This window comes from Panulirus ornatus, chromosome 66 (genome assembly GCF_036320965.1).
Source record: "Panulirus ornatus isolate Po-2019 chromosome 66, ASM3632096v1, whole genome shotgun sequence".
NCBI lineage: Eukaryota > Metazoa > Arthropoda > Malacostraca > Decapoda > Palinuridae > Panulirus > Panulirus ornatus.
The window spans coordinates 23193278-23208793 of NC_092289.1; the positions used below are offsets into that span (position 1 = coordinate 23193278).

General features: G+C 48.2%; 1 protein-coding gene across 2 annotated transcripts in view; it reads right to left on the reverse strand.

Annotated features, from left to right (window-relative positions):
• Window positions 1-15516, reverse strand: part of LOC139746820 (glycogen debranching enzyme) — a 73296-nt gene that overhangs the window by 57224 nt on the left and 556 nt on the right. For both annotated transcript variants that reach the window (XM_071658398.1, XM_071658397.1), the window contains exon 2: window positions 11858-15326. In XM_071658398.1, coding sequence (XP_071514499.1) covers window positions 11858-14460 — 2603 coding nt within the window. In that variant the 5' untranslated portion in view covers window positions 14461-15326. The remainder of the gene's footprint in view (window positions 1-11857; window positions 15327-15516) is intronic.

Genomic DNA, 15516 nt, shown 5'->3' on the forward strand with positions numbered 1-15516 from the left:
ATTAATTAATTTCTGTTTTTCATTCGTGCACTCGACAATCTTTCGTTACATTATCTTTAGCTGCATGACGCGATTCAACATGATCTCGGTAGAGTTAGCTCTATATCTTTACGATGTTTCCTTTTAAACATAAATATTTTCTTATCCTATCGTTCTCCTGAGCAAAGTTCATCATCCCGGCGCTTCATCATCTTTAAGTGTTTAAGTTTCAGTGGTCTTCTGCATCAGTTCATAATAAGACAAATTAATTAAGCAACACGATAACTGGTGATGTCCCTAACATACGTAACGTCAGTCACTTTTACTGTCATTTTTCCATCCAGGGATCTGCTGTACACACGCACGGCCAATTTCCTAATACAGTACCGCAAGAAGCTTTGACCAGGGCTTCTTCCTGGAGTAAGTTCTTAAGCCTGGCTGAGGTATGGTCCAGCAGAACACCAGACCGCTTACCCACCTGCAGCCTCGCTGGTGACTCAAGATACTTGGTAAAGTATGGAGACAGTTCTCACTGCACACAGATTTACTTCAGAGGATATTTAGCTTTATGTCTGAGGTCTTACCGTGCTGGTATGAGGAACACATGAATCCTGGCGCCGTCATCCTTGTGTGATTCAGGACTTCCATAGCATAGGTTTGTGAAGAAAACACTCGTCGTATGGTGCTGGTTGTGAAGGGGTGAGGAGCGAGGAGGTTAGGGAGGAAACTGAGAAAGAGGGTGGGGCACAGGAGGAGGAGGAGGAGAAATGAGAGAATGGGTCGTATTCATGAGGCAACAAAAACATATTCAGCAAACCACTCACACAATTCCATAACCATCATCATATATCTTTACACTGTATGTAGCTCTTTTGTTTCCGTATCCTTCCTATTCACCCATCCAGTTAAGGACGAGGGAGGAGGAGGACGACGAACTGAGGGGTACTGGAGTGATGGCAGTGGGGCTATAGGGCCTGGAGAAGCCCCTACATAAACATGCCTGACGTACGCTATAAACGGCGGGCGCTCCACAGACGTCACATAAAATAAAGGGCGTGGAAGGTGCGGCAGACAGGTCAAGTGGGCGGGCGCGGTAGTAAGGTTAAGTAGGGCGTGGACGGTCCAACCCGCGACACCTGCGGCCACACGCCTCGACGTACCCCAGGACATGGGTACCCCAGAACATAAGTACCCCAAACCTAGGTACCACAGGCCTAGAGTACCCCTAGCTTCAGGTACCCCCAGGCCATGGGTAGCCCCTGATAGCAATCAGCGGTGCGACAGCGCCTCCCCTTCGTCGTGGTCGTCTCAACTAATGAGCTAAGATGAGGCAGGCACCGGGCGTCCTCCCGCCGGGGCATCACCAGCCCCTGCGGTTTCTAGAATCACCCAAGTGCCACTCACCCGGTCACCCTAGTGGCACTCACCTGAGCAGTGGCACTTCAAAGACACCTGAGTGTAAGGCAGAGAGGACGTAACCCTGTCGCTTGACAACACCGAAGATCTACACTGATGAACTGAGCCAGAGATGGTCAGTGTTTCATGACTTGTGTTGGGGTCTTGTAGTAAAGTTAAGGCCAGCTGTATAAGTGTAAGGGCCAGGTGTAGAAGTGTTAGGGCCAGGTGTAGCAGTGTTAGGACCAGGTGTAGTAGAATCAGGGCCTCCGACATCAGAACATACAAGTTATGAGCCTCTTTAGTACAGTGGTTTGCGTTGCGACCCACCAATCTATCGTGTCAGGGTTCGATTCCCGAATCCTCTGAGGCTGATAGATTAAATGGCGTTAGCTGTGTGTGTGTGTGCGTGTGTATGTATGTGTGTGTGTGTGTGTGCGTGTATGTGTGTGTGAGTATATATAAAGATGTTTAAGACATGTGTAATATACAAGGTTAAAAGACGTGGCAAAACGATTATAAAACTCTCTCTGTATCACATTATAGCACATACAAATACTAACAAACAGTGATCACACATACGTGTCTGACAGAATCCAACAGTACAAACACTTCAGCAAACAGGTCTGTAAGCGCACACATCTGTCAGCACAAACATCTGTCTGCACACATGCACTGAAAATACACCAGCGCACACACTCACCAGCTCACACATCTGTTACACCCTCAACGGACCGTAACGATATACAAGTGTCTGAGTCTGTTCACAGCGCTTATGAAACGTAACCTGATATTTCTTTTAGTCTCACATGAGCAGAATTAGCGCACGGGACGCGGATAAAAACCCACAGAGGCCCGACAAAAACATCTTTAAACCCTCCCTTCAACTAACACGATCTTCCGCCATCTATCTAGGGAGAGTCGCAAACAGACGACAGAATTTGTTTAGTGTTCTCGCAAACTGGAAATAAAGCCAACTTGGGGAGCCACGCCCCCTGCGTGTGGACGCCAGCCTGGCCTTGTATGGTAGATACATATGCTGGGGACACCATACCGTACCACAGCTCTCAGTTGCTCTTACGAAACTACTACTACTACTACTACTACTACTACTACTACTACCACTACTACCACTACTACTACTACTACTACTACTACTACTACTACTACTACCACTGCTACTACTACTACTACTGCAATTATTACTACTAACACTACATTTTCCTCATATCTACATAAGGGTTGAAACCAACTATATTTAGTTTGTACCTCAACAGAGTACGATCCTGCTTTCTCATTTACCCCTTAAAATATGATCCACTTATCGTCAAGTGACACCAGAACAACACTAGAGGCGACAGATTACCGTCTAATGAACATACTCGACGATGACAAACCCTAAATGCCAGGTGCATGATGCAACACGACGACAATTAACATTAGTTAACATGCCACAATGGGCTGGCCTGTGTGTTCCACCTCACTCATGCTTCAGTCCCAAGTTAATGAAAAATTACCACTTTGCAAAACTTCGTGATGACCTTACCGTTCCACCAAATTACTGTTTTGTTGAGTTTTGTGTATTATTGCATGAGGTGTAAGTGAAATCATGTGTTCGCAAGCCAAGGTATATCCAAAAGTCTTAAAAATGATTATTAGTGCCATTTTTACAAGTCCCTCTCCACTAAATTTCGGTCGCGTCCCACAAAAAATGAGCCTGATATCATATGATCTACGAGACTCTTAGCTAAGTAATTTAAAGTACCTGACTTTATGAACGCTGGACGAAATAAACACATGATTAACTACGACGTTTTCTTCCATGGTTGACTCACAGCTGATCAAGTAAACACAGCCAGCCTCCCATAGCTCACCACCTTCACATATGTCTGTCCGTAACGCACATATATCTGATCACGTGTCATATATATTCTGATCCATACTTAATTTCTGTGGACTCGCATATATATATATATATATATATATATATATATATATATATATATATATATATATATATATATATATATAAGACCTTGGGGAAAATATTCTTAATTGATTTCCACAGGTGATCGAGAGTATAGGGAATCAGCCAAGAGGCTGTCGGAAGGAGAGGTCTGGGTGATGTATGGTTAGCGTGTGAAAGTCAGTAACACAGAGGGGTCTGTGCAGGTCGTGGGGGGGAGGGGCACTAGATATGTAGTTGCGAGGTGTGCCAAGAGGAACCACCATCCTGGGAGATGCAACACGCTTATTTTCGTCCTGAAGACACGTCCAAACGCTGACCGGACCTCCAAACTCTTCACATGAAACAATCTATAATCATAAAAGTTCACAGATCCCATTGACATCGGATCTAACCCTCAGTCTACGAGAAGGTAAAAGATATCTGAACATATCATCTACGACCCGGCGGAGGGCGTGTGTCACAGAGCCGTCAATCTGCTCCAAGTACAATTTACAACCTGGAGTGTTTGTAGTACACACCCACTGTTTGCACCCACCGCAAACTAAAGACCTGGGTTGCTCGTACCACACAACCTTTGGAAATTGGGTTGTGGCAGCAGACACGGGCAGTGTTTGTTCCGTCTGTCACAGCGAAACATCAGTCGCATGTTCGTGGCGATATATGAGGGGCAGCGGGTGGGTATGAGTGGCGATAGCGGGCCCCACTGTGCATCGCCACCCTGCCCACGTACCCAACACACATGCGGCTGTTAAAGATAAGACGAGTGCAAAGCCGCCGCTGCTGGTTTCAGGACCGTGGACGTCTGCGTCAGGGCGGCGAGGGGGGTGGGTGGAGTGGGGCGGCCCTGAGTATGAGTGGTGGGGATGAGGATACCCTTGGGCGGCGGCCTAAGGCTGGGGCGGCCCTCAGCACGAGTGGTGGGTGGTGAGGATACTGTAGGTGTCATCTGCCCTTGATAACCCCCCGCACCAGTCACCCAAGCTCCTGTAGTTACCTGCAAGTGAACTCTAGGTCAACTGGGCCGAGGAGGACCTCTCATGGGGATGGAGGGGCGCGGTGGAGGGCCATGGGCGTGCCCTGCAAGAGGGGCTACTGCCGTACCGGCGCCAGGGCAGGCGGCAGGACGTGCACACTGCCAGGGCAGCAGCGACTAAAAGTGTGGTTGGTCACGTGACGCCCAGAGCCCCCAGCCAACACGGGTGACACCACCGATAAGAATAGTGGTAGTAGACCCCCGGGCTGACGTGCCTCCCAACACCTGCCCTGCCCTCACACCACACATCTGTCTCTCGGCAGCCGTCAATGACAACATCTGCCACGGGTGATAACAGATACTACCCACACTTGTCAATACAGTATTACTCATTCTCCACCCGCGTTACTGCCCACGCTTGTCAATGCCCATACCTGCCACCACTGCCAGCAATATACATTCTACATCTGTCACTGACCACATCAAACGCTCTCCAGATGTGTCTGGCAACGTCAATCTCCACACCTGTCGCTGCCCATTCTATAGTTACCTTCCATTACGCGTGCCATTTCCACATGTCATTCTCATGATGTGACAGTCTTCACATCTGTCTGTGGGCAAACACACACACACACACACACACACACACACACACACACACACGTACAAACACGGCCCTTCCCACCACGGAAGATGGCGGGCGACGGCCGCAGACCTGACCCTCCAGAGAAACCCTTCCTCGTTCCCCCGAATTTGTGTTGATTTCCGGACGTGGGAATAACAGTCATCCAAACACTCGAATCATCTGTCAACTGCCGAGCCTTTTGACAGCTGGGCACCGGGATCCTGCCATGCCCTGTGCTTCTGAAATGACAGGTCTGTCAATCGGGGACCTGGTGGTGTGGTGGGGTTGGGGTTCTCAAAGCATAACCAGTATAAATCCAGGTCCTCGTTGATTACGAAGGGGAGCTAGAGAGCCGCGGTTGGTGTGTGAGGCAGACAGTGAGACACGAACTTACACCTCTTGCGCCACCAGCGTCGTGAAGGGTGCCCAGTGTGAGAGCTTTTCTTCAGCACTCTGTCATCCACATGATCACGCGCCGTGTAGAAAAGCACCAATGCACTGAGGTCATGATCTCAAGTAAATGCAGATAATCGCGTTCATTACTTACTTCGCCATGCGGCCAGCACATGACATCAGCGGGGTGGATCGCATGACGTTACGAAGGCAGCAGATGGGCAAAGATGACAAGGTGGGTGAACGATGAACTTCATCTAAGACTATTTTCAGGTGCAGTTGAGCTGAGGCACAGCACAGCACAGCACAGCACAGCATAGCACAGCACAGCACAGCATAGCACAGCACAGCACAGCATAGTAAAGCATCTCATGATATACGTGAAGGAGGACTACATGATACATGATGCTGATTACAGCAGGAGACGGGTCATCACATTCGTGGTCCTCGTTACCGCAAGTGATGCTGTTTAGGTACATGATGCCGATTATGGTGCATGATGCTAAATATCATACGTGATGCTGATTATGACATGTGGACACACACACACACACACACACACCTGTACAACCCGTTTTGATCAGCGGGTTGAGTCAGGTGTCGGCTGACGGCTGAGGAACCTGGGAGGTTCCAGCGAACGTAAGGTATGCTTTCACTACGCCCCTCACTTCCAGTATGAGGTGAAAATGAATAACACATACTTACCTCCCTGTTGTAAGGGTGGGCAACTCTTTCGAAAATATCGGAATATCGTATGAGATAGTAACTCACAAATGACCTTAACCACTGTGAGTAGCGTTCCACTGACTGGCCTATGTTTTGGCTATGAACCGCAGTAGCCCTGAGCTAGGCCAGGTATGCAGTTGACCTGGTCTGGCCCATGGCCCTGGGCCAGACAATGACCCTGAACTGGCCCATGGCCCTAGGATACACAATGTCCTCGGACTGGCCCATGGCCTTAAGCCACACAATGACCCTAGATTGGCCGCCCCACGGCGCCGGACCACACGATGACCCGGGACTGGCCCATGGCCCTGGACCACACGATGACCCGGGACTGGCCCATGGCCCTGGACCACACGATGACCCAGGACTAGCATGATCCTCACCATGGATCACTGGCTTGACTAAGAGCCAAGTCTTTGTTTATGTGAGCCGGTATTTATAGATTTGCAAGCGCGTACCCGAGGCCAGGAGTGGGCCACCTGGCCTTCCTCCTCTACTCAGCCTCCCAGCACACACTCCCTCGCAGTACTCACGCGCCAGAGCCTCACCCCCGTAATATGACCCATACACGTAAACATTTGTTAACACTTGAGGCATCACAAGAACTCTATGACGGAAAGCCTTTGTTACTCTTCTGTTAATGCAGATTAGTAGGTTGTGTGTGTGTGTGTGTGTGTGTGTGTGTGTGTGTGTGTGTGTGTGTGTGTGTGTGTGTGTGTGTGTGTGTGTGCCACCTCTAGCACGGCTCCACGCTCCTGATGATCATGTTGCGTCAGGCTCATCCCGTAGGTCGGCGAAGGAGGCGCAGACGGCGGCCCAGCATCTTCCCCAATAGGCAGGAGCCCTGAACAGAGCGCAGGTATGCATGAAGGTTTAGGCTCACCACACACACACACACACACACACACACACATACAAAGCCTCCTCCCCTATACACACGATGTAAACACTCCCCATTCAAACCACGCCCTCCAATTACAGACACTCGTGTTTGTGTGTGTGTGTGTACATGTGTGTGTTTGATCATGCCTGCCTGTAGGCGGGCGTACGAGATCTTGCTTAAGTGTTGATGAGGGTGTGGGTAGTGCGTCTGCATATATAAATATGCTGCTCTTATGGTGGGTAGTCTGTGATTACTATCTGTGTGTTACGGGGAGAGAGTTTTGCACACGCGTTGCCCCGTCTCTTAATTTTGTGTACACACACACACACACACACACACACACACACACACACACGCCACATGAGGCAGGTGTACGTGTTTTCATGTCTCTGAGGCACCCTGTACATACAGGTGCGCACCCACATGTGGTTTTCAGAAAGTGTACGTAAATCGCTACATTATACTGTGACGATGAATTCGTCCCCTGCTCACGCTGTCCTGGTATACACCCACACAACATCTCGCGGGAGGTCAAACCTACTATAACATGAGGTTCATCATCAGCAAAAACATAAATAATTACATTTCTCTGATAATCACTACTCCACACCCAATTCATACACTGGGTCTCTGTTACCGTCCAACATTTTCTGTTGATATAGAGGCAAAAATGCCGTCCCCTTTATAAAAAAGAAAAAAAATGTCTCCCACATAGACTGAACTTTCACAAGACGCCGACTGCGACAGACGACCCCTGAGGAGAAAATTTATGCAAATGAGAGAGAGGCGAAGATGGTGTCCCTCTCGAGGCTCAAAACCCTCATTCATCCTGGAATGGTGGCGGCGACTTGGTTTCTCCCGCGTACTCCTAGACCCACATTCGGGTCGCCCCACAAGAGGCTGTTTTGATAACTCAAGTGTGAGGCTCATCCCAGCGCCCAGCATTTGTGGTGGGGAGAAGCCAGCAAATGATACCGTTGACCTACTGGTCTCTGGTTCGCCTGTTGATGCCACAGGCCTCAAGGTTACGTGGTCTTTATAACCCTTCAAATATCTTAACATCTTTCCCATCTGTCATTTACGTCAGTACCAATTCTGCTTTTTTGAGTTCTAGATTGCTGTGACATGACCTTCGGGCACCGCGGCACCCGTCTTGAGGACGACGGTTAAGAGCTAAACTAGAAATCCTCAAGGGTCAGGTCAGAGGTCACGCCATCACACCCAAACGTCGCAAGGGGTTAAGTGCTACGGAATCCCACAAAAATTACGTTATATTCCATGAAGGATATTCACCTCTAGGGCTGGGAATGTAGGTCATAACAACCTACTTTTGGCGGGATGCTCAAGCGCTGATGAGTATACGCGTCTCCGTACTGAAGATAAATGACCGTCCGGACATCAGTTAGTAACTGAGAACTGAACTCACATGTAAACTTAACCACGGTGAGGACGTGGACACGAACAATGACTCCCAGTGTGACAGAACGGTTCCTGTATTTGGTAAGGGCGACATGAGAATCCAACGACATCCTAAGATTTCTACATCATTTCATTATTCATTCGAGTCTGAGCGCATGGAAAACAGCCTCCTAACTTAACCCAGCCTATGTGCGTGAAAACTAACGACTGCAACTTACGGTTTATTGGTTAGGTATAAAGTCTGCAAGGCAAACAAACCGAGTGTAGGAAACATATGGTTTCCAATAACTCCCATTTTTTTCTAAAAGTTTGGTGAATACACGTACTTTCCTTCCACCAACAACATGACTGGGGTTTTTGTTGGAGAAAATTAGTTTCAGTTAGAGGAAAGGATATCATTTGTGAGGGTAGAAAGAAAAACTACTTGATAACAACCGAAGAATGATATTACTTCAGAATGAGTTAGCGAAGAACACCTCTCCCGTTTTACTTTTTCTGGTTCACTAATATGGCTGGCATAAAAACTGATGTCCAACTGGAGGAATCTTTTTTCAGTGCTTTATGGATTTTCCATATGTAATAGGTTATTCTTATCTTATCATTAACCGTCATTTCATACGTTTACATATTCCTACGTGATAAAGATCATTCATGAACATCACACAGACGTCCGTCCTGTGTGGGTGTGAGGCTTGACAATAAGAGGCAACTGTACTGCTAATCAATAGCTTATTGTAAATTGCACCGGACGCTGGCCGGAAGGAGAGAGGGGTGTGTTTCAGTCACAAGACTAAGTTCACTGATATCAATGATTACCTCCAGTGTGCAGTGAGGTGGGAGGGACTCTATTGCTTCTCAGTCAGATGTTAAAGTCATAATTCTCTTTTAGTTAAGAAAAAATTATATCTATTTCAAGAAAGTTGACGAATAACGTACAACAGTTGTACCAAATAACATCAACACCATTTTTGCTTCACGACGCAAGCATCAAAAATAGACTACAACACACATGCGACCAGGCAGCTAGTGTGTATACATTTTTGCCGGGCGGAGAGTTTACGGACAGCTGCGGCATGAATAACTTACGATGTGCAAACTAATGACTCATTTTCTTTACGACCACAGCACACACGCTGTTTGGAGCCTCACCCCTGACGAAATAATGGAGTGACAACTTCCCCAGTCTTCACGAGGTAACGAAACATATATAATAATTTCTTTGTCTTTGAAGGAGGAGAAGTGGACAGTACAGACGTACTCTTAATCTTCAATACATACAATACAGTTTCTTTTTCCCCTATGAAACAAAACTTAAGACACGTTACTCCACTTTCCCTTGACTAACGTATAGACGAACGTTCGTCCCGGTTCATTTACAGAGTCATCGCAAGTGTTTAAACAGCTGGTTGCAGTAAAGCTAGACTTCATCACACTTGACCAAACCACGACGTCTGCACTGTGACCCTATGTAATCAACACCGTACATACACTGACGACTGCAAATAGTCGTATCGAATGTTTATAACTTTGGCAGTCGTGGTGGCTGCAATGCATAACCTGATTCATGTGTAAAGTCTGAGCCTGAAAAACAAAATAATGAAAATAACGAAATTTACATTAATGGCGAGACGAGCTGTAGTTTATGTAAATATCGTACCATGTGTGTTTCGCAGAGGCTATTCATTCTGAACTGGTTGTATTTCGAAAGCCAATTGACGTTATTTATTTTTTCTGTACTTACATTTTCAGTACAATTTATGGTATCCCACACATCCTGCACACTACCACAAGGGAAAAACATGGAGGACGTTGGCTATCTAGGAGCCAATACGTTAACTATGAAACATGGACAAGAATATATATAGTGAGATCACTGCAACACCGGGGATGAAGGAGGGTAGCTTCCGACCCTGATGATAAGAGAATAACTGTACGACCAGTAAACATCATTATCACCCACGTTATCATCCTGTGTTGGACCAGTTGAATTCCTATCATTACGCCAAATACACGACGACAGATGATAGTTGTTTTCTTCGTGTGTGACATTAAGAACCGATGACAGTATTACCACTGCAGATTCAGGAGTAACATCAAATTCAAGCGAGCAAATGTAGGGAACTGGTGAGGTTTTACGACACGACTTTGAGCCGCTTCCTCGGGTCTTGCAAGCGGCCCTAATGAGCACGTTAGTCGCGGATACGAAGCTGCAAGTACAACTACCCCGGAAAAAGACCACAGCTAACCCGGATGACCACATCGAGTCAAAACTGATTGCAGGCTGACCGGCGGAGTGAGGCCATAACCCGATCCCATGACCAGGTCAAAGCCAGGAAGGACCCTCCCGTCCCTCTGGAGATCAAGACTTGACCCACAACCATGTCAAGGCCAGAAATTCCTCCCTCAGAAACCCCTGAGATCCTCGGCTAGTATCTCGCCCAGGAACAACCAGAACTTTTTTACCGACGCATATTGCTTTCAACGAGAGGATAAAATGCACTGATCGTTTTTCAAACCCTTCTAATTTCTACTTCACCAGCTCAAAAACTCAGGAACTTTCCGAAGACGTCTCGTAAATATGTTTAGGGAAGGTATATGTACCAGATCACCATTCTCCTGGACTTGTATGCGTGGCACCCAGCCTACATGGACGCAACCCACAACACGTTTTTGGCCGCTGTTTCCCATAGCTTGTGTGTGGAGACCAGCCATAGGAGAAATCACCGTTGTGACACCTTTCATGGCACAGCGAAGTTGTAGAATTATCTTCCGTCGTGAGAGTTAGGTTCAAACAAAGAAGCTCGAATCAATTCTAGCTTTATTATTTTCTTATATACAATTGTTACCTTACCTTTCATCGGAGAAGACCTCAAGTGAGGTATGCTGTCGCCCGTGCCACACACCGGCTACTGTGGAAACAAGATACCAAAACCGCTGCTCTGCAGAGGTTACTGAGCGTCAGGAAGGAATCGGCGTCGGGACATTTAAACGAGGGGAGAGTAGCGTTACTGAAGTTTAGTTGAAGCCTGGGGGAGGGATGAGGCAGACAGAAGGAACTTACCTTAGGACGTCACAGTAGAGGAGTCGGGACTAGCCAGGAGGAATCTTGGTTCTTGTTGGGTGGACGGACACACATGGGAGTCACAACACTCTGTGTTCTCATGCAAGAGGGTAGAGGGAGGCACCACCGTGTCTCAGTGCCTCAAGGTTGGTCTGCACGCCGAGTTGAACAAATGTTTCAGCGTGCAGTGAATCCGCACGTCCGAGGTGCAGAATTCAGGTTTTATAAAGCGAGGTTCATTCAACACAACAACATTCAGTTGCAGGTGTTCACACAGGAACATAAGCCGATGTAGCTTACATGACGATATATATATAATATATATATTTATATAGTTTATATATATCTATATATGTACAACAGTATGTTTTCCAAGCACATACACAGCAGAAATATACACATGTTTTTAATTCGTTTCAATCGGAGTGACTCACTGTGTTCTGTGAGCGGCAGATATATCTCCTGCTTCCTCCACTACACCGCCCTCACACTCCCTGACGGCGAGAGCCTCGCCGTGACCCCCGTCCGCCGGGTCACTCGTAATCACTCGTCTCTCGCGAATGACTCTTGTGGTCGTGGTCGTTCCTCCGTCAGTGGTGGTCGTTGTGGTGACACCACCGGAGGTCAGGTCGGGAGACAGCGTGTCCAAGTCTCCGTCGTCTTCCTCGTACTCGACGATGTTGCCGCTCTCGTCTCTGATGACCTTGACCTTTCGCACGGTCGTCGTCGTCGTCGTCGTCGCTGTCGCCCCCATAATTCTATGGAGATTTTCATCGAATCCTTCCGGCAAGTACGACCCAAGGTCGTCGACTGGTATTCTTTTCACAGTCGTCGTTACAGTTTGTTGTGTGTCCCCAGGTACCTCCCTTTGGTCCAGACCAAAGCGGAGTAGAGAGTTTTCTCTAAGTTCAGGTGGCAGGTGCGACAAATCTCCCCCCGTCCCCGGTGTGACTTGCAGTACCCCATTCCCGTCCAGACCTAACCTTGAGGTGTCAATCTCCTGGCCAGAGGGAGTCTCGTATTCAGTTTCGACGATGGTTTCTTCTGGTCCATCGCCAACTTTAACTTTCCTGATCTTCCTCACGCGCACGGTTCTGTGTGTGGTGATGTTCTCCGGCCACTCGCTCGTCGTTACCGTCGACGTGCGAGTGATTGGCTGTTCGTAAGTCACCACAGTCTGGCCCTCTGTCGTCGGCGTGATGACTTGGCCCGCTGGAAAATCTGGCGGGAATGACTCAGACGATTCCATTCTTCGGTGAACTACTACCCTACCGCCAGCATCCTCCGTCACAAAGACCGTCCGGGACTGTTTGCCTCCTCTAGAGTCAACATCTTCCCCTGGAACTACTCTGCTTTCTAAGCCAGCGACCTCAGGCCCAGTCAATATTCTCCCCTGTGAGTCTGTTTCCATTCTGACTTGATAAGTGTAAGGCGCCCTGGTCCACTCGCCTGCGGTGTCTGGTCTCATCTCCAGGAGCCGCGTCTCCCCAGGCCGGCTGGGTGGACCGTGGTGAGGATCTTCAACCGTCACCTCGGTCTTGCATTCGCTCAGTGTTCTCTCAGGGGTTAACTTGAATGGACCTAATCTACCTTTAATATAAGAATCGACATCTTGGGCTCTCTCAGCTTCTGTGGATATTGTGTACTCCCTGCTATGTGTCCCTGGAACGGATCCGTCGGATGCGACGGTGTGTGTAAACTCTACCTGTCCTGGTAATAACTCAGTGACACCCTGTGTGTGTGGCAATATGATGTCTTGTGTGTACTGCTGTCCATCTTTAATTACAACCCTCTGACCAATGACAGGTTGAGATGATGGTTGTGGTATGACCCATCCCACTGGTGGTGGTGTACCTGACTGGACTGTCATGGCTGGAATGTTTCCCTGTAGTACCCCTTCACCCTGAGGTCTGCCTGGGTCAGAACCAACAACTGTGTACGTATCAGGAAGACGGCCACTTAACACTGGGATTCCGGTACCCTGGGACCCCGTGTATCCCCCGGACCCGGAGACCGTCGAGTCACTTGGCTGAACCGTGAAAGCAAGGCCCTCACCTGGCTCATCCTCAACCCTCGAGACTCCAGTGAATTTAGGTATCTTACTTCTGACGGTAACGTCTGGTTGAGCAGCGGACACGTCAATGCCTCCGTGTCCTGAAATATCAGGTAAATTGGCTCCTACCCTCACCTGGGCAGTAAGTTCTGGTACTCTTGCCCCGATATTCCCTTGTGCATCGAACTTCTTATCTCCGTCATCCTCAGGTTTCTCTTCGCTTGGAAGGCCTTTCTTTCTACCGTGTCTTCCTCTTTTCTTCCTGGACCCACGTCCACCGGCACTCACGTTAACCTCAGGGAAATCGACACTCTGATCTGAAGTTCTAACCTTCACGTCTGGAACAGGAGCTTCTGAAGACACAGAGACACCGGCCTCAGGTGTTCTACCCTTTATACCAAATGATGGAATCTTCGTCTTTAATCCATCAGTCTCCCCTGCGTCCTTTCCGGTGATCTTGATTTCAGCTGAACCTCCTACCACTGGAAAATCAGCGCCCACGGCTCTGACGTGCATACCAGGATCTGCTGCAACCCTTCCTTCCATTCTACTATCATCTGAGCTTCCCTTTACGTCGGGGAATTTAAGATCAGAATCGACCTGACCACCAAATCCAGCAAGGTCGCCCTTAACGCTTGGTGCATCCATCTTGAAGTCGATCTTTCCCACAGAGCCTGGACTGTCTCCTCTACCCTTAAAAACTGGAATGCCAGATTTACCATCACTCTTTATTCCAAATCCAGGAATATCGACACTGCCCTTTACTTCGGGTGCATCAGCTCCGAAGCCGATTTTGCCTTCAAATCCAGGAATACCTGCGCTACCTTTCATTTCTGGAACTTCAGCCCTCAAGCCGACCTTACCATCAAAGCCAGGAACGTCAGCACTACCCATGACCTCTGGAACATCAGCTTTCAGGCCAACTTTACCTCCAAATCCTGGAATATCTGCCTTGCCCTTGACTTCTGGTAAATCAGTTTTCATGTTAATTTTGCCTCCAAATCCAGATACATCGACGCTGCCCTGGGCGTCGGGAACATCAGTCTGCACGTTAAATTTCCCTCCAAATCCTGGTATACCACCTCCAATACTGGCTTCTGGAACATCAGCTTTTGTTGAAATCTTTCCTCCAAATCCTGGAACAGTTCCTTTAACCTTGCCTTTGGGTAAGTCAGCTGTTACACCGACCTTTCCCGGGATGTCGGCGCTTGCCTTCACATCTGGGAGGCCAGTCTTCAGCCCGGTGGTAACTGTGCCTCCAAACTCTGGAATACCAGCTCTAATGTCAGCCCCAGGAACGTCAGACTTCAAGCCAATTTTGCCTCCAAACCCTGGCAAGCCAGTAACATCTGGAGCATCGGTCTTCAAGCTAAATTTGCCTCCGAACCCAGGAACATCAGCGGATGCCTTCACATCAGGAACATCAGTTTTCAAGTCAATCTTTCCTCCAAAACCAGGTAGATCAGCGCCTGCCTTCACATCAGGAACATCAGTTTTCAAGTCAATCTTTCCTCCAAAACCAGGTAGATCAGCGCCTGCCTTCACATCAGGAACATCAGTTTTCAAGTCAATCTTTCCTCCAAAACCTGGCAGATCAGCGCCTGCCTTCACATCAGGAACATCAGTTTTCAAGTCAAACTTGCCTCCAAAACCAGGTAGATCAGCGCCTACCTTCACATCAGGAACATCAGTTTTTAAGTCAAACTTGCCTCCAAAACCAGGCAGATCAGCACCTGCCTTCACATCAGGAACATCAGTTTTCAAGCCAATCTTTCCTCCAAAACCAGGTAGATCAGCGCCTGCCTTCACATCAGGAACATCAGTTTTCAAGTCAAATTTGCCTCCAAAACCTGGCAGATCAGCGCTTGCCTTCACATCAGGAACATCAGTTTTCAAGTCAAATCTTGCCTCCAAAACTTGGCAGATCAGCGCTTGCCTTCACATCAGGAACATCACTTTTCAGGCAAATCTTTCCTCCAAAACCTGGCAGATCAGCGCTTGCCTTCACATCAGGAACATCAGTTTTCAAGTCAAATTTGC